A 25,000-nucleotide genomic window follows, 5' to 3' on the forward strand; every position below is an offset into this window, starting at 1 on the left:
AGGACGGACCCTTTTTTTTAATGTTGGCGATCTCGAATGTGGAAATTAGCCCAAAAAGCTCATAAGGCGACTCTTAAATACGTATTTTCTTTTTTACATTAAGCTAATTACTTCGGGTTGATAACATCAGAAAGTTTGAAATTGTCTTCCTAAGTTTGAACGCACGCATGGCTATAAGATTGCAGGATTTTGAGCGTAGACTAGATTTGTAGATAAATATCCTCTCTCCATTGTCACGGCGAACTTTGGTATTTGATCTTCTATATGGCACTTGTACAGTAGACTTCAAGTTAAGTCTCAAGAAAAGTGCAAACTAAAATGAGTTTGGAATAATTGCAAAGGCTAATGTTGCCATATTTGGGACTTGTTCAGCTGAAATTTTCTCTGATTCTTTCAGATTAAAAAACATTGAAAACTGATACGCGATTTGTCGGCGAGGTTACCTAGTCAAGGTTTGGCGATTTGCATCTCTGAGTCAACTTGGTTTCAAACGGATGATTTTTCCTTGTACAGAAATAACAAATTTATCTATGGGGTAAAGCTCTCTATCGACGAGCTGTGAGTATAATTGTAATGAGACCAGATTTAATAACTGATTAATGTATTCCTCGGCAGGGAACAGCCGGTTTTCTCGACACGGGCGCACGTCTTTCAGATAGACCCTGCTACCAAGAAAAGCTGGCTTCCTTGTTCCAAACAAGCCGTCACCGTTTCATTTTATTATGATCCGAACAAGGAAACGCACCGAATTATATCCGTTGATGGTTCAAAGGTAAGGAAATGGTGTATTTCAGGGTGCTGTTTTGGAAGAGCTGTCGTGGTGTCATCATCAATCATTTTGCATTGTACTCAGCTACAACTTGGATAAGAATATGTCAAACGTGCAAGTCCCGTTTTCTGCAGAGTAAGGAAAAGTTTTATCCTCGTTTATCGTGCTGACGTTATGTTCAACGACAAGTCTTTTATCGACTTTTTCGAAACGAAGCCTTAGATCTTAAAGCAACCAATATCAAGTTCGTTTTTCTTGTTATGGCCAGTCCCTATTTTTAGAAATCGTTTTGCAATTAGCGCATGTTTTCATTTGTCTCCCGCTATTTTTCGAACTAGCATTTGGACTATAAAAAACACAAAACTGTCAGTTTTAAACCACTGCACATCTTTTACCCAAAATTTGCAAATTATTCGTTGCTTCTTCGTCGGTTTAGAAAAAAATCACTGTACTGTCATAGTACTATACTTGCTCACCATCAATATGATATTGACACCAAAAAAACTTCCCGGCGCTTTCGGATTTCCTCTCTTTTTTTGTTCCCCTACAGATTAAACGCGTTGAATTTTTAAAACGCCGCTTTGTTTTTTGAATTACAGGCTTTTAACAACCGAGAAAAATTTAATAGTTTGTGTTTGTTGAAGCATGTCAAAACTAATGTTTACCCAACAATCTTGAATGTATCCTACCAAGTGCGATTTTTAAATTAAATTTTAATTTTTAATTTTAATCAAATTAAATTTAATTTTTAAATTAAATTCATTATTTCCAGAGCTTTCGACTATTTTTCAAATCTATGTAAATGGTAGAATTTTTTCTTTTGTGAAGGTGCACTGAATAGTATCTTTTGAATCCACTGTAAGCTTTAATACAATGGCAGTGGTTTAATAATTTCTTTGGTTTTAACAGATTCAGCATAAATGTGATGTTCGTTTCCCTCTTTTTTTTTTGGTATCCTTTTTTTTTTGCTTAAAGATGATCATTGAATTAACTTAATGCTTTAGCAATTCATGTACAATTGTAGAGGAAATTGTCTACATACCTCATTATGTAAAACATTCAGTAAACAAACAAAGTTATTTCCTCTGAACAATTATTTCTAGTTTGCCTTTTAATTTGAGTGCTTCTAAGATTAAAGCTGGCTCTCTGCAAGAAATCTCCAAACTGGTTTTGTATTTTTGTACAATCTTGTGAATGCAAAAGCATGTTAAAAATTGGCTTTGCACTTTTCATCTTAGATTATGGCTGATAACAATAAATATTTCAATGTTCTTCTCAATTTTCACCCCTTTCTCCCTTCAGGCCATTATCAACAGCACTATCTTACCAAACATGACATTTACCAAAACCTCACAGAAGTTTGGCCAGTGGTCTGATGCCAGGGCTAATACTGTTTTTGGACTGGGATTTCCATCAGAGGCTGAATTAAATAAGGTTTGTATTTTTAAATATAAGGTTAACATAACTAACTTTTTTTGTGTCACGGACAGCTTCATCACTGAGTCATTGCCTAAGAAAATGGATCAATGAGTTACATCACCACAGATTTTCCAAATAACAGATCAAAGTGGATTCCACTTTGTTGTGGGCCTTTCCAGAATAGAGATCATAAGTGTGACACAATTGCTTAATTTAATCATTGCCCTTTTTGTATTTATCTCTTGCTTGTTATTAAGGTTTCAAAAATCTAATGTTTTAAATTTTACAGTCCATGTCAACTTAATTTTTTGTTACCAGTACATACTTTTCTCAACAACTGCGAATTAAAAAGCATCAGTAACCTTAATCATTTGACACCAGACAGATAAAAATACTCAGTTTCTTATCATTTGGTGTTTCCAAACAGGGTCTTAACTGTGTTAGACAAATTTCTAACAATAACTTTGCCATTTTTTGCTTCTTGAATAACCCTTATGGATTATGGGTTATGATCACTAAAACTTGTCTTCGGCTTACCTTTCAACTTCCTGGGACATGTCTGGAGTTTAAAGCCCGCTGCACACGGTGGGGAAAGAGCTGAGCAAACTGCCTTGTGAAGAGGTTTGCTCAGTCATTCCCTCATGTATGCAGGGAAATTTTGGTGAGAAATTCGCCTCGTGAGGCCGTGAGGATAAAATCAAATATGTTTGATATTTTTGGCCTTGCGAGGCAAATTCCTCACGGTGTGCGGCCATCGTGCGAATTGATCGGCGCTCAGTCAATCAAGCATCCAATAAAATACATGCTATTCTCACGTGACTTCAGTGGTTCAAGATGGGGTCGGAGGAAGAAATTCCAACGCCAATGATGCCGCATGAGAATGCCATGTATTTTATTGGATACTTGATTGACCAAGCTCAGCTCGATTCTCACGATGGCCGCACACCGTGAGGAATTTGCCGCACGAGGCCAAAAATATCGAACGTTTGATTTTATCCTCACAGCCTCGGAAGGCAAATTTTTCACCCAAACTTCCCGACACACATGAGGAAACTGCTCAGCAAACCGCCTCGCGAGACAGTTTGCTCAGCTCTTTCCTCTTTGTGTGCGGCGGGCTTAACCAGTCAAGCTCCCCGCTTTCTCTTATACAGAACAGACTGGAAGGGGTAAAAAATGTAAACTCATGGTTACTGTGTACAAAATGGCTAATTCCCAGCTGCCTTGACGGCTCAGTCGGTAGAGTACCACACAAGTATTATAGAGGTCATGAGTTCAAATCCCATTCCACCCTGAAAGTTTCAGGGGTGTTTTTGTTACTCCTCAAGTGATTTTCTTAACTACAATAATATCAATATGAACTCAATGCACATGTTTTTAGATTTGTAAACTTTGTCTTTCCTAGTTTGCCGAGCAATTCAAGGAAGCTAAAGGGGCAACTCGCTCAACACCAGGCAGCACTGCAAGTGGTGCATCGTCACCAACAGGAACAGGCTCTAATGCGGCAGTGAGCAGTAATGGCACATCAAGTGGAGCAGTGAATGGAGTGACAGAGTCTCCCCAGGGCACACCCTTCATTGGTCACAAATCATCATCATTGAAAAGTAATTCTTCTGCAAGTAGTGGGGAGGTAAGACATGCAGTGAATGGGAGACGTGTACACTGTGTGCAGACATTTGCACTGACAAAATCTCTTAACATATGCAATTCTGTTGTACATGTGTATGGTTTACCCTGTCAGCATTGGCTTTTTTAGTAATGTCTCTACTGCTGCTACTTTTCTCTGTACAAGCAAAACCCATACCATAAAACGATTCCGTTTTCAGTTTTGAGTTTATGCTGTCGTTACTTTCAAATTTTTCCAGTATTTAAAATGCATTATGTCTTGAAGTGATTTTCCAATGATATGGTAGGTACTTGGTGTCTCTTTTTCGTTTGTTTCAAATTTTTTAAAACAAGGTATAAAACGTTCAGTAATTATACAATTACCCTAACCTAACCCTAATGCTAACCCTTATCCTAACCCTGAAGGTTTTACTAAATGACAAAATACACCATGTATCTTCCAATGATATTTCCACACCAAAGCACACCTGACACTCATTTGTTCAGTGATCATGTACATGCATGACCGTGTTAGTTAGTGGTCCATTAGTTCAGATGTCTTAATGATGTCATGGTTTCAATTGTATATTGTTCACTCTTCATGGGGAAAGCAATGCAGATACAAAGCCTTTTCATGATGCATTGCAGGGCCTGGCAACAATGATGGGAATTCTTAGGTCTTTTGCAACTTCATGGGCAACATCATTAAGCGTTGGCCCACCAGAAACATTCTTGGGCCAACAATGTATGTAGCATGAAGTACTTGTTTGTATTGATCGGGCCTCAGTTGTTCGATGGGTGGATAGCGTTATCCACTGGTTAGAACGCTATCTACTGGAATACTCAATTGGTGCTATTGTTTATCTGCTGGATAATGATTTATCCGGTGGATAGTATTATCCACGTTTTGAACAACCGAGGCCAGTGCCCTTAGTCAGTGTGCCCTGATCAGTTGCCAAACATACCGAAGTAACAAGACACTTACAAGGGCATATTCATGGGATGCACAAACAGTTAACACAAATTGTCCAGTTACAGTGAACTACAACTACGGGTAAACTTTGGAAAATGGGGAGAGATTACCAGAAAGATAAATGTGTAATTTAAGTGATTTTTTTATCATAGTAGCGCTTTAAGTAATGATCTGTGTAAGGTGGATAGCAATTTCCTTTGTTATGCGGCAACGGGGCTTTCCCCACATAGGAATGTTATCATTTTTACACAGAGAATGCATAAACCTACAGGAAAGCCGTTAAGGCAATAAAATTCATTTACAGCCCACTTTGAAAGGGTGTTTTTTTGTGTTAAAAGATTTTGACCAATCACAAGAGTTGAAAACAAAAGCCAAGAAACGTTTACAATTTTACATGTTCCCCACATACGATTTCTGTGGAATTCATTTAAACTGAGACCAGATGAAAGATGGAAGATGGTTGGAAAGTAAGGATGAATATAATACCGCTTTTATGAAGTTTTGTTAACTTTTGCTGTTTAAGCCAATCAGCAGGAAGTACAGACAATAGAAAAGTTATCACCTTTTTGCATACCAATTGAATTCCAACATGTTCGTTGCCGTTGTTGCTATCGTTCTTATCTGGACCGTTTCTTAAGTAATTTATATACTTGACTTGTACATGTACTAAGCTCCAATCAGGTAAATGGAGAACTTATTACATAAACATCGTAACTGATGGTTTTTGCTTTCAAATCATCCCTTTTTTGTCAAAGAATTGTTGAAAGTCAAACACAAAAATTAATTGCAATAACATGAAGAGGCCATTAATTTTTAGCATACTTGGCTCAATATCGCCTTTCTGCTATTCAGCTGGAGTAGCTTGTTGTAGTTCTATTGGACTGTGACTTCAAAAAAGTCTTGTGTAATGAAGAAGAAGCAGAAGAAGAAAAGTCACTCGAGATTTAAGCCAACAGCCCTTGATGAGTATGTAACGTCACGGTAGAAGAACCACACAGGGCATCCTTTCATGAACATTACGTGGAATGAACATTACGTGGGATGCTGTAGGCATACCACGTCTTAAAACCAGTCGAATGTCCTTTTTTGCTTATTGGTAGTCACAAATGTGCATACCCCACCGATATTGAATTAAGCTCCAATCGGGTGAATCCAATTTTATGTCCTTCAGTGTTTTTAAACCCCCTTGCGGCCCACACTTTTCCCAGCTTTCTGAGAGCACACTAGAGCACTCGGCCATGGTGGCGGAGTTCTGTTATTATGATGATAGCAAACATTTAGTTTGGACTCCTTTCCACCTGCGATGATTGACAGTATTAAACCTCACATTTGAAAGTATTTGGTAAAGTGGACAGATGCGTTTTCTTTGAGAACAGCAAGTTTTAAAGGTAGAAGAATTTTCTAGTATGTTATTTCTAGACCTTGCTGTGTTCTTGTGTGTTCCACTGTGAACATTATTTTGCATAGAACAAATACTTCAGTCAACCAGTTTGTTCAGTCGTTCCAACGTAGAGAGAAGATAAGAAAATAGCCTTCGACGGCCAAACAAAATAAATGAAATCAAGTTTTTTTTAAAAAATTGCTATTGTGATCACTGGAACTTCACAGCAGTCCTCCATTCAAGTACTAACCCCATTCAAAGGGGCTTAACTTTAGTTGACTCTTATGTCGACATGTTTTGGTCATAGCACTTAGCACTTTAACACTTAAACTAGACAATTTATCGAAAAACAACAGTATTACCTTAAATAGAGGTAATATGTTAGAAATGTTGAGAATGTTTAATACTTTAAGTGCTCTATCCACTTCCTAAGTGCTTTACAGCAAAACATATCACAGGCAAGGCTTCTTTATTTGTTAAAAAATACAATGAAGAACTTCTTATTTCCTCACATATTTGGCTACAATTTTTGGAAAACTTTATTTTCCAAATCCCACAAGTGTTGTGAGCCGCGCATCAGTACTCTCATAAAGCACGCTGTTTTAACCAATCAGAGTGTGCATTATATGACTTGTATATCAAAACTATATTATAAACTAAGGCATTTTGAAAACATCACTGAAGTCAAGTGATTCATGATACTAGAAGTTAGTTGCAATGAATTTTTTTATACCCAAGATATAAATCATTTTTAACTTCTGATACCTTAAAAATCTAGTTAATTTTGTCCCCCTTAAGCAATTTAGACAGCAAATTAGATCTTCACAAAGCATTGAAAATTTCATCTTGAAATTATTTCCCATCAATTTTGATTAAATAGTTTTTGTAGTAACTACAGGTTTAGTGCAAAAAAGGTTTGACAAAATTGCTTTTAGAGCAATAATAGTTTATCCTTGAGGCTTCCACTTTTAGTCCTATTGAAAAACACTGTAACTTTTTCAGTTGAAATGCGTGAAATTGAAATTAACATTTCATTCAGATGAAGGCTGTCACCAGTACATCCGAAACGTCAATTCCGTGCGTTTTGCCAGAAAAAGTTACAGTATTTTTGATAAGAATAATCATATTTATTTCTTCATTGAAAATAAAGGTCATTCATTGCCTCATAACTTTCATTTTTTTCATGAAAAAGGTTTTCATGTATTGCAGCATGTTTCTGATCATGTGAGGTGTGACTGATTTGTTGAAGTACATGTATTTAACAAAAGATACTTTCATTTATCACTGATAAAGTACCAATATTTTTATTTATAGCTTTCTTTCAGTTCTGTATTTCACTTGATTGAATATTCAAATGTCTCTGCTTCAATAAGTTTTGTTCTGTCAAATTATACAGTTCAATATTTTTAATGATTCCATCCCTCTACAAATAAAGAAAGTTGAAACATGGCTAAAGCAGAGACAAGAATTTCTCTACCAGCATCTCGTCAATTGTCAATGTCTTTCCTGGTACATGCAATTTTATGTCATTATACCTTTTATGTGTGTCATTTTTTAGTTTTTACAACTGTTTATGAATTTAATTTCAACACTAAAATAATATTTCTCCATTTGAAAATTTTGTATTTTATTACTTTAAGTAGGATTCATTGTACAAAAACGTTTTGTTTCATTGATCTTATTGCTTTTTTTGCATTTCTCATTTGCCTACATTGTAAATGTTGTTTTTGTCTTTTCATGTTGTGTTAACATCTTTTACTTGTATCTGCTAAGATACAATATGTTGTGTAGGGAACTGTTATTTGCCTTCATTAATTAAGAATGATAACTTAAAAACAAATGCGACACCTTTTCTGGCAGTGTGTTAAATTTTAGGAAATTGCCAGGATGTTGGGACATTTTATCAACCAAAATATTTCAGGGGGCTACACTTATAGAATATTAGCCCAAGATCAGTACCAAAAAAGACCAAAGAGATTCATTATGCAATATGAAGCCAGCCTTGAAAATTTCTCACAGATTCCATGTACCTTAGCCTTGGACTGAAAATGAACAGGACAGGAAAAACCCATTTCCAAGTGAGGGGCAAATATCGATACTTGAGTAGTACAAGAAATTTTGGGAAATATTTTTTCTTTGTCCACCATCTTATTATTTTAAGGTTCACATGCACAGGTCAGATTGTTTGAATGTAACTCAGTCTTGTACTAAGAAAACTTGGCGATAGTAATGAATCCGATCCAACCGATATGCCCGCCAATGCATTGGTTGACACATCGTGGACACGCCACTGATGCATTGGCCGACAGTAAAAACATGTTGAGCTGAAACAACCGTGTTGGTACAAACACTATTGTTATAAATACAGTACGTATAAGACACTAACCCGACCGATGCCGAGATATCACTGACACACAACCAAAGTTAGTTATTGTTCCTCAACCTAACTCAATCTGTCTAACAAGGTATACACAGTTTTGCAAAGTTAAAGGCCTTTTATATATTTACATGTTCAATTATTTGCATATGATTGGTTATTTTCCAGGAAGAGACAAAAGATACTTCAGGGATTAGCAGCCACAAGGTCATTGGAAACATAGAATCACAGCTGAAATATGAAAATGATAGACTAAAAATGGCTTTAGCTCAAAGGTAAATCTGTTATAATAAACATTGCAATTATTATTAAGATAAATATGTGGGAAGAGGTTTTGTCTGTCAACCAGGATTTTCATTGAGACTATATACATGACTGTATAATAACCACTAGGAGAAAATTTATCAGACAATTTCACATAGTAGCTGGGGAATGCTGCAATTACCAATGCTCAGTGAACACCCTGGTCAATCTTTGTTTAAAGGGGGGGTTTCATGACTTGATCTGCTGTGCATGGGCAAACTGCCACATCAGCCTGGGCATTGATTTCAATTCCATTGTTATTGACACAATCGAAAGCACTGACGTAGGAAACAGAAACAATATTACTCGTTGGACTTCCTTTTGCAATCATTTCCTTTGTGTTATGAACCTACTGCATGTCAAATTTAGGTAACTCGTGTGTTGCGACAAATTGTGTGTAGTATAAAATGTTCAGCCGTACAATAAATTTGATTGTCAAAACTGAGTTCAATATTTTCTGTGTAAACCTGCAGTATCTTCAACCAATTTTGGGCTTTAGTCATCCAGTTTATTTGCTTTAATTCTCTCTGTGACGAACATCATATGGTTCAGTAAGAAGCGGTAAAATTTACTACTGCTAGTTCCAATGCTTGGGCATGTGCAAAAACAGGAAATTGTCCCTTTTACTACAAGGATAAAGAACAGGCACAGTGACAATGATTGTTAATAATAATAATAATAATAATAATAATTATTATTATTATTATTATTAGTATTATTAGTATTATTATTATTATTATTATTAGTAGTAGTAGTAGTAGTAGTAGTAGTAGTATATAAACTTCGTAAATTTTAATGACTGAAGATTGTATTGCAATGTACTTTTCTCATTTTTGAACCATAAACAGCTCAGCCAATGCTAAAAAATGGGAGACAGAACTGCAGACACTAAAAAACAACAATGCCAGATTAACAGCAGCCTTGCAGGAGAGCACAACAAATGTGGAGGAGTGGAAGAAACAGCTGAATGCCTACAAAGAGGAAAATGTTAAACTCAGGAAAAAGGTAACAAATTAAAACAAAATAATAATAATATTATTATTTTCTTTTTCCTTTGAGTTTTGAAAGTTAAGTACATATATAAACCAATGACTTTGACAGGTGAGATATCGCAATCATCTGTCATTTATAACTGCAAAATCCCAAAAAATGTGATACAAGGAGAAAATTATTTCCTACACGAAATCAAGTGTATTAGATTCTTGTACACAGGTTTTCCATAGTTCAAGTGGTACAGAAAATCAAATCCTTCTTTGGATTTCAAAACTATGTTAAGGTGATTCCTTAGTAATATAAGTTATAAGATTTTTTTTAAACGTATCTTGCTACATTATGGTGACTTGAAATATGCAATTAAAAAAAAATAGGTCACCAAGCTTGTTTGGGAGATATAACTTGCTCAAGTTACTCATTAAGTCATTGCGACTTCATCTATCAAGGACAAGTTTGTTCCATCGGTTCACGCTACGTTTTGCAAGAACAGGAAGCACAGTTTTGACGTAATTCTTGAAATAACAAAACAGGTGTATTGTATTGTTGAAAAGGAATAATTTAATGTTTGTTTTATGGCACAGGCACACGTGTTGGGCTCCTAAGTTCTCAGCGTTTAGCTCTGAGGGCCCCTTTAAAATTTTCTTAGGCAGCAGCCTTGTTATCAAAGTTTAAGTTTAAGTTTTGCGAGTGTGGTGTTACATGTAAGAGAGTACACTTGTGAAATTTGAAGAAAAGGAGGATTTTTTTCCTTTATCGTATTGTCACCTTTAATTAAGGGTGCGATCAATTGACCGTATTCCGGAATAGGAATACATGGAATAGAAGTCCGAAATCCTTCGTTTTTATGGAGATTCGCATTAAAACTGTCAAACACCGGCTAAAATGCTATTTTAAACATATCTTTATTATCCTGTGTTGCTTCAAAAAGCCAGACATACCGTTTTAAATCATCACTCCACGTATTCTTATTCTGGAATTGGGTCAATCGAACGCGCCCTAAGAATAGAACTGGAGGTTTTCTTACATGCAAGATAGTAACACTGGTGGTCATGTTCTTGTCATGCAGTGTCATTTTTTTTCCGTTTCTTTTGTAAGGTCCAAGATGGTGAATCATTGGATCAAGGTAGTGACAGATACAATGCTCTTCAGCAAGAGAAGTTAACTTTGGATGGACGTGTGATTCAACTTGAGAGCATGATACGACAAAAGGATGAGGTAATTGCTCTGGTCAAGTAGTTTAAGTTCATTAAAATTTCCCTAGATATAAGATATTTCTAAAGGGTGAAAGAGAGGTGGAACAGATTGATACATCCCCAGGACAGTGGCCTAACATCACCCATCCAATGCTCAGTAAATCCATTTGCTGGTCTTTGGTCCAGCTATGGTTTAAGGCAAACTTCAAACTCATGACCTTAACCGTGCACTAAACATAGGGTGTCTTGTTCTGCAGTCTAAATGCTTTTGCTTTTTATTTAATGTTCTGAGAACCGCTCTGTTCAGCTTGGTTAGATTGCTTTAAATTAAGCAATGGATTCCTAAATAGTGATGAAGCCCAAAGTGTTCTTGACAGTAGTTTCGCTTTCCATAATAATGTTTGGAATATGACGGTGGTATTTAATTGTTTAAGGGAAAGTCTGGGGCAAGGAAGTCAACTCCAACATGGCCAATACAGCAGCTGTGGTTAAGAAGAGCAAAATTCCATTGTTTGAGTGCTGTTTTAATTATTCCCTGAGATTCACAAACCTTTTCATTCCTTTTAGTTGACTTAGCCCTGGTCTCCCATACTCTGCTCTGTTGCTTGCTGTGTTGACAAGTCTTTTTTTTCCAGGACAATACTTTTTTGAGGCAGACTAATGCTGAACTTAGTAATAAGAATCAGGTAGGATGACATGGTTGTGCAGTTTTCATCAATACTTTTAAGCCAACTTTCCTTCCAAAAATAAATTGCTTCAATCCATACAATGTAATATGATTGCAGAACATTTCAAGTATTTGAATGTTTTAATTTTAAAGAAAGGCTGCTTCCAGTGTCCAGTTTTCCATCTTCGCATCTGATGTAATGCCTGGCTACTAAGTTACAAATGTTCCAGTCACATTCTTGTTGGGTAGTGCATCATTTAAGCCTTCACAAATTGTCTCTAGAATGTTGCCTTCACTTGTTACATGTACCTCAGTCTGTAACCTTGTTACCTCTGTTAAACGAAGTAAATCTAAGTGTAGAACTTACTTCATATATGTGAAGTGACCACTGCGATGACGAATATCATTGTTGACAAGAGTACAGACAACGCTGAACCTCCTTCAATTTGTTTTTTACCACAATATTCAAAACAAAAGAAAGTGTTTATTTCAGAGCTTGTGACACATAGAAAGAGCAAGCATTGTCTATCACGTTTTCGCAATCTGATTGGTTTTTTCCCCAAAATGGACATTCCTGATTGGCTATTACAATATTATTGCGTGACACAAGCTACATTGTCTAGACTCTTATCGACCACAGCAAATTAGCCAGTCCGATTAAGAGATTACAAGCAATAGTGGGAAAAAAATAATTTTTCAGACTTTTAGTACCCTCACAGGACCAAATATTTTCCTTGTTGTTTTGAATATTGTTCAAACCATGTGCTTGTTTGGTTTAGACTCTTCAGTTGGAAAGTGAAAGAATGCAGATGCAAATTCAAGAGCTTTTGTCAAAGGTAAAAGAAGCAGCCTTAGACGAAACTCGTGTAAAGCAACTGAATGAGCTTCAGCAAGAACTGACAATGAAAATTGATGAAATGAATTCACTTAGAACAAGATTGGCTGCTTGCCTGGAAGGAAGGGCTCCTGGGTTATACACCAGCTGATTGAAGAAATTCTAGCAAGATTTGAAGTTTTGCTTTCTGACAGAGAAGAAAAGAGAAGAGAAGATTTACCTAATTTATTTATGTTAAGGATGGTGCCTACTAATTAAAGATTTTTTTTCCCCAGTGTGTGATTATGCGGGAAATTGTAGATATTAACAAGTGTCATTGAAATCCAAAAAGAAAATTGGGGGTAACCACGCATTTTTCAAAGATAATAATTGATGGATAATATTTGTAAAAAGCTTTATAATACAAAGCAATGTATGGCGTTCTTTCTCAAATTGAAGCTTAATTATCTCTCAAAAATGCATGGTTACCCCCAATTTTCTTTTTGGATACCAAGGACACTTACTAAGATCTACTTTCTCCGGATAGTTTTAAACTGCGCAAAAATATCCCTGTATTAGTAAGCATCACCGATAGGAAATCTGAGTATCTCGAGATGCGCAGAACGTATGCGCAATGACAATAGTAGGCACTGTCCTTAATAACATGAAAACAAAAGTCCTTTACAAGTGATTAGTGGAATGATCACTTAATAACTGCTGAAAGTGGTTTGTCTGTAACTAACATTTTTTTTTATTTTCTAAATAAATTGACAAGGATGTTCACACATCCCACTAGAAGCAATCCTACTTTCAAAATCATTACCTTGAGAAAAGATGGACTAGATGAAAATATTAGTATGGACAGATACATGTGGTCTTGATAAACTCAGGGGCAGAGAGTTTTGCCTTGGCAGAAGTAGTGCTTTTTTATATGTTGTTTTTCTGTTCATATATTGGTGTTTGCTGATTTAGCATACCCTGTGAGAGGTTGATTTTCTGGGGGAAAAAAACAACCTTCCTCATCACAATTTACAGGTTTTTCAACAGAAGGTGTTAAAAAGCGTAGCTTTGTACTTAAGCTTGTACATGAAACATTCCCGTGGTGCAAAAGAGAAGATATCAAAAGACCTTTGCAGGATGAGATATCCTTATTAAAGTTTTGGGGAGGATTTGTAAATTGCTATTTTTTCATCTGTAGCATTATTATTTGCCGAAAGTAGGATTAAAATAATTCAGGGCCACCCAACGTCAATTTTCGGAAAATATCTGTTTGGAAGACGATTTGAGATCTAGAATTTTCCAAACATTTGTTGTAAAATTTCTTGCTTGCCTTCCTGTCCTAGGATTTTCGAACATCTGAAAATTGGTATAATTGCCCATTTTAAATGAATTTTTATCCTAAAAAGGTCACCTATAATTTTTCAGGAGCCTTTTTTCTGGCTGAATTTTTCGAAAAGGTAAGTTTTGATCCCTATAATTTTCAGATCACTAGACTTTCAGCTAGGAAATCCGAACAGATGAAAAATTTTTAGGGGATAAAAATATGGCTATATCGATATTTAGTTTAAATACTAAAATACGTTTAACAATGCTATGTTAAGTGGTTTTGAACTACATTCTCGTTGGGTGCCCCTGATAATTTGACACAGTCCCAAGTCTTTCAAAAAGATAGTAACAGTTGTCAAAAAATCCAATTGTTTAAAACATTTTTCTTTGAGAATCAAGACTTCAGGACAACCAGTTAATTTGCATTACTCAAGAGTCCAGTTAAGGTGGCTCTACCCGGTTTCAACACTTTCAAGAGACTTTGTTAATGTATTAGAAGGATTGACACTACAACAGTTAATCATGCAAAAGCAATGTTATGGTACCATCTGAAACATCAATTATTGCTGAACAAGATGCAGTCATTTTTGTAACGTAACAAGTTACCATGGAAACAGGTAAGCCTTGCAAAAACACCTTATATTTTGGCTGTAGTTGCTCATATCTGAAAAACGAACTTAGTGACCCCAATTTTTTTATTGCACAAAAGTGATCTGCAGGGGAAGATGAAAAACTCTGCAGAGTTTGAAGAAATTCTGTGGAGCAGATTTAGAGCAACCTTAAATTTTCAATTTGTTAAGGTGGCTCCGAATCTGCTCCACAGATTTTTTTTTAAACTTTGCAGAAACTTTCATTCTGGCATGCTGATTACATTTCAGAAATTAAAAAAAGGGGGTCACCAAGTTCGTGTTTGAGATATGAGCAGCTAAATATATGGGGTGTTTTTGCAGGGCTTTCCTATTGCCACGGTAACTTTTTATGTCACAAAAATGACCAAATCTTTTTCAGCAATAATTGGTGTTTGATATGGTACCGTAACACTGCTGTTAAGTGATAAAGTGTTATAGTGTCAAACCTTCTAATAAGAACGTTTCTTTCAATAATAATTATTGTTGAAACTGGTTTGAGCAGCTTAATTGAATCAACTTAGATTTTCAAAGTTTGGTTTTAAAATCGTTAGCAGTCTTTCACACTTTACCACATTTGTGAAAAAAAGAGATGTGGCCTTGATGAGTTATCAGGATTGTTTGTGAGTTTTTGTATATTCAGGCCTGTCTGATAATAATTATTATTATGTACAAAAACATGCAGGCTCTAAAACAAAATGAACAAGTACATTGTTCATTTCACAACAGATAAGCTGATTTGTAGAAAATTTCCCAGAAGGGTAGCTGACGGTGTTTTGGTTTCATTAAGTTTCATGAAGAGTTTTTTATTTACATGTATATAACATATCAAAAAGGTAATTGTTGGTTTACATAAAAGAAAAAAACAACAATAGGAGGGTTTACATTTTCCACCCTGAGACACTAAACTTTTTTAATGTCTAATAAGATAATTTTTGCTGTGTGTTGTTGAGAGTGATCATCGGTAAGAATTTTATTGATAATTTATAGCAATGGAAAATATTTCCATAATATCCGATATTATTGTATATAGATGCATCATAAGCAGCAAATTAAAATATAACATTGCGACAAATGAAATTATGTTTTCTAGCTCATTGATCTTTAGTCCATACCCTCCTCTCCCCTATTACTTGTGGATTGCATGCTAGCAAGGTGTGCAATGCTTTTGCTTTTGTGTGGTATTCCCCACAAAATACCTGTCAAAATTGTAAAATTTTGGTAGCAGTGCAAGTAGCTTGAGAAATAGGACCCAAGACTGGATTGGACAACAATTTCCTCATCTCAGATAATTGACAGTAATTATTGTGAGCGCTCATTGCATACGAGATAGTAAGTAGCCAACAAGGCTTGTTATGCGGAGTTGACTATAACAAGTCACGTATCCAGCAAGTGCAAATGGAATAATTATTGTTTCACTAATAATTTGTTAACTCTGAATGCATGGACAATCGGAAATTAAAGCCAATCAGTCAAGCTTGGCAAGACTTTGTGCAATCAGTTTCCATAATTAAATTTTATTAGGTCACGTGGTATGAGCTGATAACAGAGATTGAGTGAACCACTTACAAAGCTAGAAAAGCAAAATTAGTAAGCAGCAATCCACATAATACAGTAACAAAGTGTCTCAACTCCAATTATTCATGGTACTTGGTAACTCGGCCTGGGGACATCAATAACAATGTTTTGGTGTTAAATGATTCAGTTATTTATTGAAGTCTTCTAGAACGTATTCCATCAAATTTAAGTCTTAAATAATGATGAATCATCGTCCATATTTATACTCCAAGCTTGCAGAATTATTGCCACATGCTGTATTTTCAGGATGACAGAGTTTTAGTCAAGGTGCACAACAAGAAAATTAGTTGAATGAATCATGAAAAGTGTGAGTTGGCTTGGCAAGTCCAAATTATCGATGTAATCCACCCATTCTTAAATGCACAATTAAGTCCAGAAGACCACTAAGAAATATTGCTTACTAGTGTGATCATGAAGTTCACAGGAATTTGAAGATGAAATATTTCTGTACAAAACTTGTGCAAGATAGCAACAAGCAATGATTACTGCAAGCTTGAATTCTAACATGATCATATTGTGATAATTTAAATAGTTTGAATGCAACTTTACAAAACATGTCTTTTCTTGTTTATACACACTATGTAACAAATCGTGAAAATTGTTATGCCAAAAATGCCACCTTCACCTCTCTAAGTTGATCAATAAATATTGGTATATTACATAATCACTTTCCTTTTTACAAAACTTTGTCTGAAACAAGAATGAATTAATGTTAAAAAACCTACTGGTAGCCAAATTGACAACATTAATATTATTGATGTGAAATTAAGGGGATAGTTAATGAAGGCATGCTTTTGCACATGCTTCAAAGGAAAGGTTTATCCTGTGGGTTACAGATTCTGTCAGGTTGATGATGAAGTTGAAAACCATGCCTACAATAACTGAAAAACAACTATGATGACAATGTGGGAAACTAATTATTGATTACAATGATAGTGATGATTCTGGCTTAATGCTGGTAAGGATGACATTGGTGAAATTTTATTGTGTGTTTCATACATTGTATTTTAATACATCAAATTGCATTTAGCAAAACGTTTGGAGGCTTCCTTACTATGACAAAAGATATTGCTAGGGGACAAAGAACAAACAAACTTGTTTCTCGTGAAAGAAGCCACAAAAGACCCTGCAAATAAGGCTGGAGTTGGAAGTGCTGGTAAACAATGACAAATCATGTACAACTGATGCTGAGTACTGATTCAGCACTGCCAAATTTATGTGTACAGACCAACAGGTGTCAATGACAAGGAGTGTACATGCAAAAAACTACTGTTGCAAGTGACCTTTCATACTTAGGATATTTTATCTGGTGTGATATTACTGAGAGTACAGTAAAACCTCTACTTTTTTGAAGGAAGTCCACCAATATCTAGGGCAACAGCAAAAAATAAATTATTGTTACAAATTGAAAACTATTTTCACCTCCTTTCATTTCTTTGTCTTCATTCTTAAAGGTTGCAGGAATTTAATAGATTCTTACCAAAGATGTTGGTGTAAATCATAAATAAATGTCTAAATAAACATGCGTGTCAGTGACAAAATCTACATCCCTCTGTGAGATATCTCTTCTGAATTTAAATATCATTTATATGTGAATTTTTGCAAAAATGGAAACAATACAAACTATTTTTCATGCTATCTTGTTACAAGACAGAAGTCTAAAAGTAAATTTCATTCAAGTAATCTTACAGAAGAATTAATATCATGTGACTCCTGTTTGGCCTTGTTTTTTCCCATCATACATGCTTCAGTGTGAATCCATTATAAAAGCATTTCTGTTGTGACAGCTGCAAGAAAAAAATAACATTTCACATGATTAAAATTTTTGGTGTCCAAAGACATCTTCTAAAATTCCTTGGGTTCTTCAAAAGATGACAAATTATCTTTTAAACTTTAAATAGGGTAATAGAACACTTAGAAAATATAATACGAAGCCTAAGGGTGTGTTCGATTGACCATACTCCGGAATAGGAATACATGGAATAAAAGTTAGAAATCCTTCGATTTTACGGAGATTCACATGAAACTTGTCAAACACTTGCTAACATGCTATTTTAAACATATCTTTATCATCCTTGTTGCTTCAAAACGCCAGACATACTGTTTTAAATCATCACTTCACGTGTTCTTATTCCGGAATAGGGTCAATCGAACGCGCCATAAGATTTCTTCCCTGCACATTCCAACCAATGATCACTGAGGCAACTGTACTAAAAGCTTCAGAGAAAAAAATTATGCCCCAAGCTTCACACCAAAACTTTAAAACTAAACTTAAGGAGCTCTTTTCCCAGCTCTTTTTCGAAATAGTCATTATATTTTTTATTATATGGCAAGCAATTCTCAGACTAAATGGAATCCTCTGATTGGCTGGTATTTTGACAGTACAGATCATTACCATGGAAACAGTCTGTTTCCATATTTTTCCTCTTTCCTGGGAAATTCAAGTTGAGCGAAAGACAAAAGTTTTCCGAAGAATTTAATTTTTCATCTCAAAAGTACAATTATAATAATAATAAAATTTATTATTCTTGTAGCAAGCGGAATTCAGTTTTACATGTAAAAGGTTAGCATTCAAAATTAGCTGATGGAAATAACGTTTATCCCTTACTTGGGAACGTACTGGGAAATATTGGCGACAACCTCAAGATTTATTGTTATTATCATGCACTACTTTTCAGAAAATAAATAATGGACATAACAAGTAAAAGAAAGAAGGAAACAACTAATTATACTTGAGTGAGAAAAAGTGGAAAAGTGCGTAGTGGCCATAATAAGTAGCAAATGCTTTTGAGATGGACACTACCACAGGAATTAGATTAACCCATTAACTTCCAGGGATTTCCCATTGACGAGTAAAATCATCTGGCGTTAGATAGAGTAAAATACTAAGTCTGGCCGGTTTCGGCCAGTTTGGACGTCAAGGGGTTACAGGAAAAATATATATATACATAATGTATAGAAGTGAACTGGCAAAATAGATAGTACAGATTAAAATTAAATTAATAGTAATAAATTAACAAATTGACAAATTTACATAAATATACAATATTTTTACATTAACGAGTTGCATCTAAGGAGTCTTACATTATAAGTTCACACAAAAAAATAATAAAGAAAGAAAGAAAGAAATAAATAAATAAAATAATAATAATGATAATGATAATAATTAGGAAGGAAGGGAATATAATTGTTATGTTTGGCTGTCAAGGAGGTAGCCAATATTCTCCAGTACGGCCCTTGCACTTGGTTAGTACTTGAGGTTATTGTTTTTACATTGCCCAATTACAGTGTGACATAATTTGAAGTGCAGTTTCTGCATTCTACACCTTGAGACCAGACCTGGATTATAGGCATCAATCTACTTCATCTCATTATCCCTGTTGATAATTTTTCATTTTACCATGAATGAAACCTACCAGCAGGATTAAAATGAGGGGCATTCAATTTCGCCATACTGCAACAATAAGGAGATCAAGAGGAACACAACATACAACAGAAACATGATGGCTCCAAGCAGCCTGGACATCTTCCATTTACTGCTTGCAATGATGATGACAACGGCTATCAGCATAATGAAGAGTAATGCGACAGAACAGAACAGACCATTGTTGCTCACTTGCTTAGCCGATCCATCATTGATTGCACTGTATATCAACCAAGGAAGGGGCAGTCTACAAAGTAAAGAAATTGATAAATGATTTGATTCATTTGATATTATCAAGCTACCGACAAAATTACTGGAGGAGAGTTTTAAGTTGTTCCAAATGTACAGGATGCAAGCTTGAAGTTGTCGGTAAGTGTAACTAACATCAATGTGGTCAAAACTGTTGAAGTCATTATTCCAGTTGCTGCTGCAGGTACTGTTACTGTCCTGGACAACATCCATGTCACCTACACCAAACCATCGCCTAATCAGCGAAAGTACCCGTACTTAAGTCATCTTGACCATTATAGACGTAACTATCACCCTCTTCATTGCCATTTAAAGAACTTACCAGGTAAGCTAGGATGATGACGACTGCTATAAGAACACCACAAAACAATAGATTTAACACTTTCATCCCTGAAGGGACCTCAATTGACGAGTAAAATTTTCTAAAGTCTCACTCTCAGGACCCATGCGTGTTTTACATTGATAAATTTCCTCACTATTCTTGTCCAAACGCTGCCACCAAATAATCAAATTTCTGGTTACATGTGGAACATGAGCATCCAACGATAAATAAATAAATTGTCAAATTTTCTCTCCAAACATACACAATGTTCATTTTAATTTTATTCCTGAAAAGTTTCTGTGCTGAATGACTTGGAATAATCACAAAGTTATTTCAATAACTGGAAGTTTTTTTTTTGTACAATTATAATGTTTTCAGAGCTGAGCCATTGTTGTTGCTTTAGTTCTCTATAATCCATACCGATCGACACCACCACCAGTACAATTTCCTGACACTCCTGCTTTTCTTGTTTAATCAAATTTTTGCAGCAGATATTGGCTTTTGTTACCAGCACTTAAAAGAAAATTAATAAAAAGTTACATACCCTACAGTGACATCAAACATATTGCTGCCAATTGAGCTGGACACTGCCATGTCACCAAAGCCTTTCCTTGCCACTAAAACACTGGTTATGAGGTCAGGTATACTTGTTCCAGCTGCTAAAAATGTGAGACCCATAACCTACAAAATGTACAAGTCATATAGTGCTGTTTTTTTTTTTCTTTCAAATAAATACAGTTAAGGCCACTTGCAAACGTTTCTCACATGATCAATAATTTGTAAACTCTCAGTTGAAACTTTAACATGCTAGCATACACCAACAAGTATAGACACAATTCTAGGCTTACACAGCACAAAGGAAAAAGCTAAGTAAACGCTGATTGAAAACTGAAGGAATTAATGACATTGATGAAAGTGATACAAATAAGGTAACTCAGGAGGGCTTACAAGCATCTTTGCAGCAACAAAAATCTTTCCAAACTAGATAATGCAGACATCTTTTCATAATAAAATTGAAATGGTTTTCAGGGCTCGAAATTGCGACCAATACAGTCGCATTTGCGACTAAATTTTTCCCTTTGCGACTAAAATATTTGGAGAAGCCGCAAATTTGGGACTTGTTGTCACCTTCACTCTTTCGAAACCACAGGGTTAGCAGTTGCCACTTTGCTGCTACTTTGCTAAAATAAATTTTAATAAATGACAAAATTGTTTTGCTTCTTACTGTGAATTTTCTCTGAAGATAGCATATTATTGTAGAGTAATTTAGCTGCGATGTTACGTGCACAGCTCCATTCCTTCGATCATTCACCATTTTCAGTGGTTTCTTTACACACAAATATTGCGGGCTCATATTTTTTTTCTAAACCGCTGACAACACGATGCAGCGTGGCGATTTTGCGACTAAAATTTGCGAAACTGCGACTAAATTTTCGTATCATCGCAAAATGCGACTGGAATTTTTCGTTAATTTCGAGCCCTGGTTTTAGCATACTTAAAAGCTGCTGTTGCATTTGTGCAAAAACCATCATTTGATTTGATTTGATTTAAATAATATTAATGTCGTGTTGATTTGATTATTTTTACAGTCTACCCAATTAGTCATAATAATTATTATCACTGCCATTATCATCATCATCATCATCATCATTATTATAATTCTGTGAAAATTAATCATAACAATCACTGATTACAATGATATTGTTAAAAATAGGAAGGTAGAATTCCCCGCTCCACTGATAAACAACTTGAGTTATTAGGCCTAGGGCTAGGAAACAATTAAATTGTTGTTGTTTATTTATCTGTAGCACAGACTTGCAACTGGTGACCTATGGTTTAGACCCATCTCAAGAAGGAGGTTGTATCCAGACCTGCTGCAAATAGCCAGTTAACAGGAAAGAGACTTGCTACATGGGTGTACATACATGTAAGTACTGTTATTGAGCCCTTCCCTGTGACCTAAACTAAAATGCAAACATGAAAGGGAAAAAACCATGGCTTCCAAAGTGCAATGACAAGATGGACAAATCACTAGGCCGTGGGTTAAAATTAGCATTAAAAAAATAATCCTTTAAATCCCTGTCAAAGACAAAAGTTAATTATTAAGGATTTGTTTTAAGTACATATAAATTTAATGATGTTAAAATTGATGCAAGTTAACAGAGCTAACAAATAGGAGCGGATGCAGTCAGTTGCTGTCCGTAGTTTATTTGCAATGCATTGTGTGGTTGTAGAGCTTATTTACTGGTGTAGCAGGAAGGAGCATTTCATGTGGAGCATTTAGTGGTTTTACGCACAGAGTGAGGACAGCGTGCGAACCAGCGAGCAAGGCAAGTCATGTGAGCCAAGATGGCGAGCCATGCAAGTCAACATGCGAGTCACACAGTTGTTGAAAGCTAAACCGTTTACTGGGTGCATGCTTAGACTTAAAAACTGTTTATCTGAGCACTCTTTGAAATGGGTTCTTAGAAGTATGTGAAATTCACATGGCTTAGTAACATGAATTGCTGCCTTGCAGATTGTTCAGCCCCTTTTTCCCCTCCCTCCCTCCCTCTCTACTTTCCACTGTTAATCATTGTGACAGGTGACTGTCTACTCTGCTCCATGGGGACTCATGGCTGGGTTGTCAGGTTTTGACAGCCATGGGTGCAGTCTCCATTTTGGAGCTGGCTGCCAGTAGTGGAAGCTCCAGGATGTCTCCAGCACCCAACCTCCAACTAGCAATGCAGTTGTTAACCTCAATAATATTATAATAATGACTATAAACCAAGTAATTACCTCTGTTGGTATATTCAAAGTCTTGCCAACTTCCTTGGCCCACCACACCATCAAATATGAAAACGCAACTATCCAAATCATAGACCATGTGAAAGTCCAAGGATACAAGTGTCGTTTTCCCTGCAGAAGAAAAAACACCAGGTTTTGGTTTAAGAGATGCGCATTTGTAGGAGAAGGAAATAAAGAAATGTCGGGAGAAAACGATTGACTTTTAGCAGAACTAAAAATGTAAAACTATAGAAGAAAAAGGAGAAGAACCCATTATTAAATTTACATATGTTGCAGTTGCAAGATTTAATTACATAATATGATTAAAAAACTAACTGCAATATCAAAACATCCATGTCCAATACACCTGATCTGAGTTGGATCGTCTACATCCTACACAATCTGAGTAGGGTGGAGTTGATCCGTCTTGGCTAATACGGGTCGATTCACCGGAAGTCAGGTCGCACGTAAGACAACATAATAAACCTTCCTCTATCTTTAAGCAGGCACACAAACATGACAGTTTCTGTACCATCCGAGTCAGCCGACCCCTCCTTACGAATGTCGATCCATCTCACCGGAAGTCAGGTCGCAAGTGAGAAAGATAAACACATAGGGAGGGCAGAAAATCTCAACGGATCAACTCCACCCAATCAACTTGAGTCAACCCAGCAATCCAAGTCGGATCAAGTCGGATCAACTCAGATTGACAACCTAACTCAAGTCGAATGGACTGAGTCGATCCGCTGACATTTTCTACCCTCCCTATTCACCTTTCTTGCTGAATTTTTCAGTCTCTCACAAGTCTACTTCCCGTAACATGGACTGACTTTTGGAGAGAGGGGTCAACTCAGATTGATGGGTAGACACAATTCCATCGGATCAAGTCCACACGCCGCATGATCTGACTTAGATTGAGTGTATTGGACAACATTCTATCAAATACAATTACATCATACAACAATCAGGTGATTGGACAAAAATAATATGCTATTAAATGGCTGGCAAAAAAGACTTGGATTAAAGCTATTAAAAGAGTTCTTTGTATGGTTGATTGTCAGGAAAACAAGCATGAATTATTAAATTATTATTATTGTTATTATTATTATTATTATTATTATCATTATTATTATTATTCTCTCATTCCTCCACCACAGCATCCTATAATCACTGGTATTACTCTCACTTTATATCCTTGTTATCATCATCATCATCATCATCATCATCATCATCATTATTACTATTATTATTACTATTATTATAATCTCCAAACAACTGAATTCATTGAATAAACCTTTACACAAAATACATAATTTCACTCACGGCTTTCCTGATGTCCTGTGCTGTGAAGTACATAAGAAACAGGATAGGTGCTCTAACAATGTAAGCTAATCTGTCTTTCCATCTTGATGGCCAGCTTAAGTCAATGGGAGTACTATCGTCATCCAACTTAAACAAATGGGATTTTTTAGAATTAGTTTGTAACACTTAACATACCTTTGCTACCTATATGTGGGCAGACAAGCCTTGATAACAATACCAAATGCAAGAGGAATGGCAGATACATGTATGTGCAAAGTTCACTCAAAAAGTACAAAAGCCAATATATGCCAGCTTGGATAGACTAGCAGTTATAACATATGGACTTGGATCATCCACTGACTGAATTTGCTCATTGTAATAAAAGGTTTGTCCCTGAGACTGGACAGTATAATATTTTCTCTATTAGGAACTACCAGAAACCCATAAGGGTTGAAACGTGTAATGCACGTTCACAACTTCCGAACATTCAGTGCTAAGTACCATATTTGGAAACCCCTCGCTCCAGTTAATTTCACGCGAGACCATTGGTGGTATTGCGTCACGGTGTTCTTGCGAACTGATTGGTTGAATGCTTCTCTCTTGTTGTTCCAAATATGGTACTTAGCAAATTGAATATTCAGAAGCTTGTTTCCCAGCACACAAGGGGCTGTTACACGTTTCAACCCTTATGGGTTTCTGGTACTACAGCAATGAGACTTAAAAGTCGAATTGGATGGTGAATTTCTGACTGCATAATATATTACTCATCTTATATTTATGGAAAAGATTTTACCTACAGCATATTGTTAGATTATGTTATTATCAATAGCATGGAAATTTAAGGCTTGAGCAAAGCCACAGCTCGCTCAAGCCATCAGTTTGGCTATTCACCTGTCAATCAGGGAAATTCTAGTCA

General features: G+C 35.8%; 2 protein-coding genes across 5 annotated transcripts in view; one reads left to right on the plus strand and one right to left on the minus strand.

The window, feature by feature from the left end:
- Positions 1-15,523, plus strand: part of LOC137992178 (homer protein homolog 2-like) — a 16,715-nt gene extending 1,192 nt beyond the window's left edge. The window contains exons 1-9 of one of the 2 annotated variants that reach the window (XM_068837329.1): positions 396-535; positions 616-772; positions 2,072-2,203; positions 3,591-3,815; positions 8,690-8,796; positions 9,673-9,829; positions 10,913-11,032; positions 11,646-11,696; positions 12,457-15,523. In XM_068837329.1, coding sequence (XP_068693430.1) covers positions 495-535; positions 616-772; positions 2,072-2,203; positions 3,591-3,815; positions 8,690-8,796; positions 9,673-9,829; positions 10,913-11,032; positions 11,646-11,696; positions 12,457-12,663 — 1,197 coding nt within the window. In that variant the 5' untranslated portion in view covers positions 396-494 and the 3' untranslated portion in view covers positions 12,664-15,523. Of the gene's footprint in view, positions 1-395; positions 536-615; positions 773-2,071; positions 2,204-3,590; positions 3,816-8,689; positions 8,797-9,672; positions 9,830-10,912; positions 11,033-11,645; positions 11,697-12,456 lie in introns of those variants that run through there. The other variant, XM_068837328.1, reaches the window with a different exon arrangement.
- LOC137992177 (sodium/potassium/calcium exchanger 2-like) overlaps positions 13,015-25,000 on the minus strand; it is a 31,676-nt gene continuing 19,690 nt past the window's right edge. For all 3 annotated transcript variants that reach the window (XM_068837323.1, XM_068837325.1, XM_068837324.1), the window contains exons 5-9: positions 24,106-24,231; positions 22,795-22,914; positions 20,561-20,697; positions 19,438-19,692; positions 13,015-17,808 (exon numbers count right to left, since the gene is read on the minus strand). In XM_068837323.1, coding sequence (XP_068693424.1) covers positions 19,446-19,692; positions 20,561-20,697; positions 22,795-22,914; positions 24,106-24,231 — 630 coding nt within the window. In that variant the 3' untranslated portion in view covers positions 13,015-17,808; positions 19,438-19,445. The remainder of the gene's footprint in view (positions 17,809-19,437; positions 19,693-20,560; positions 20,698-22,794; positions 22,915-24,105; positions 24,232-25,000) is intronic.

This window comes from Montipora foliosa, chromosome 2, assembly GCF_036669935.1.
Source record: "Montipora foliosa isolate CH-2021 chromosome 2, ASM3666993v2, whole genome shotgun sequence".
NCBI classification, from domain to species: domain Eukaryota; kingdom Metazoa; phylum Cnidaria; class Anthozoa; order Scleractinia; family Acroporidae; genus Montipora; species Montipora foliosa.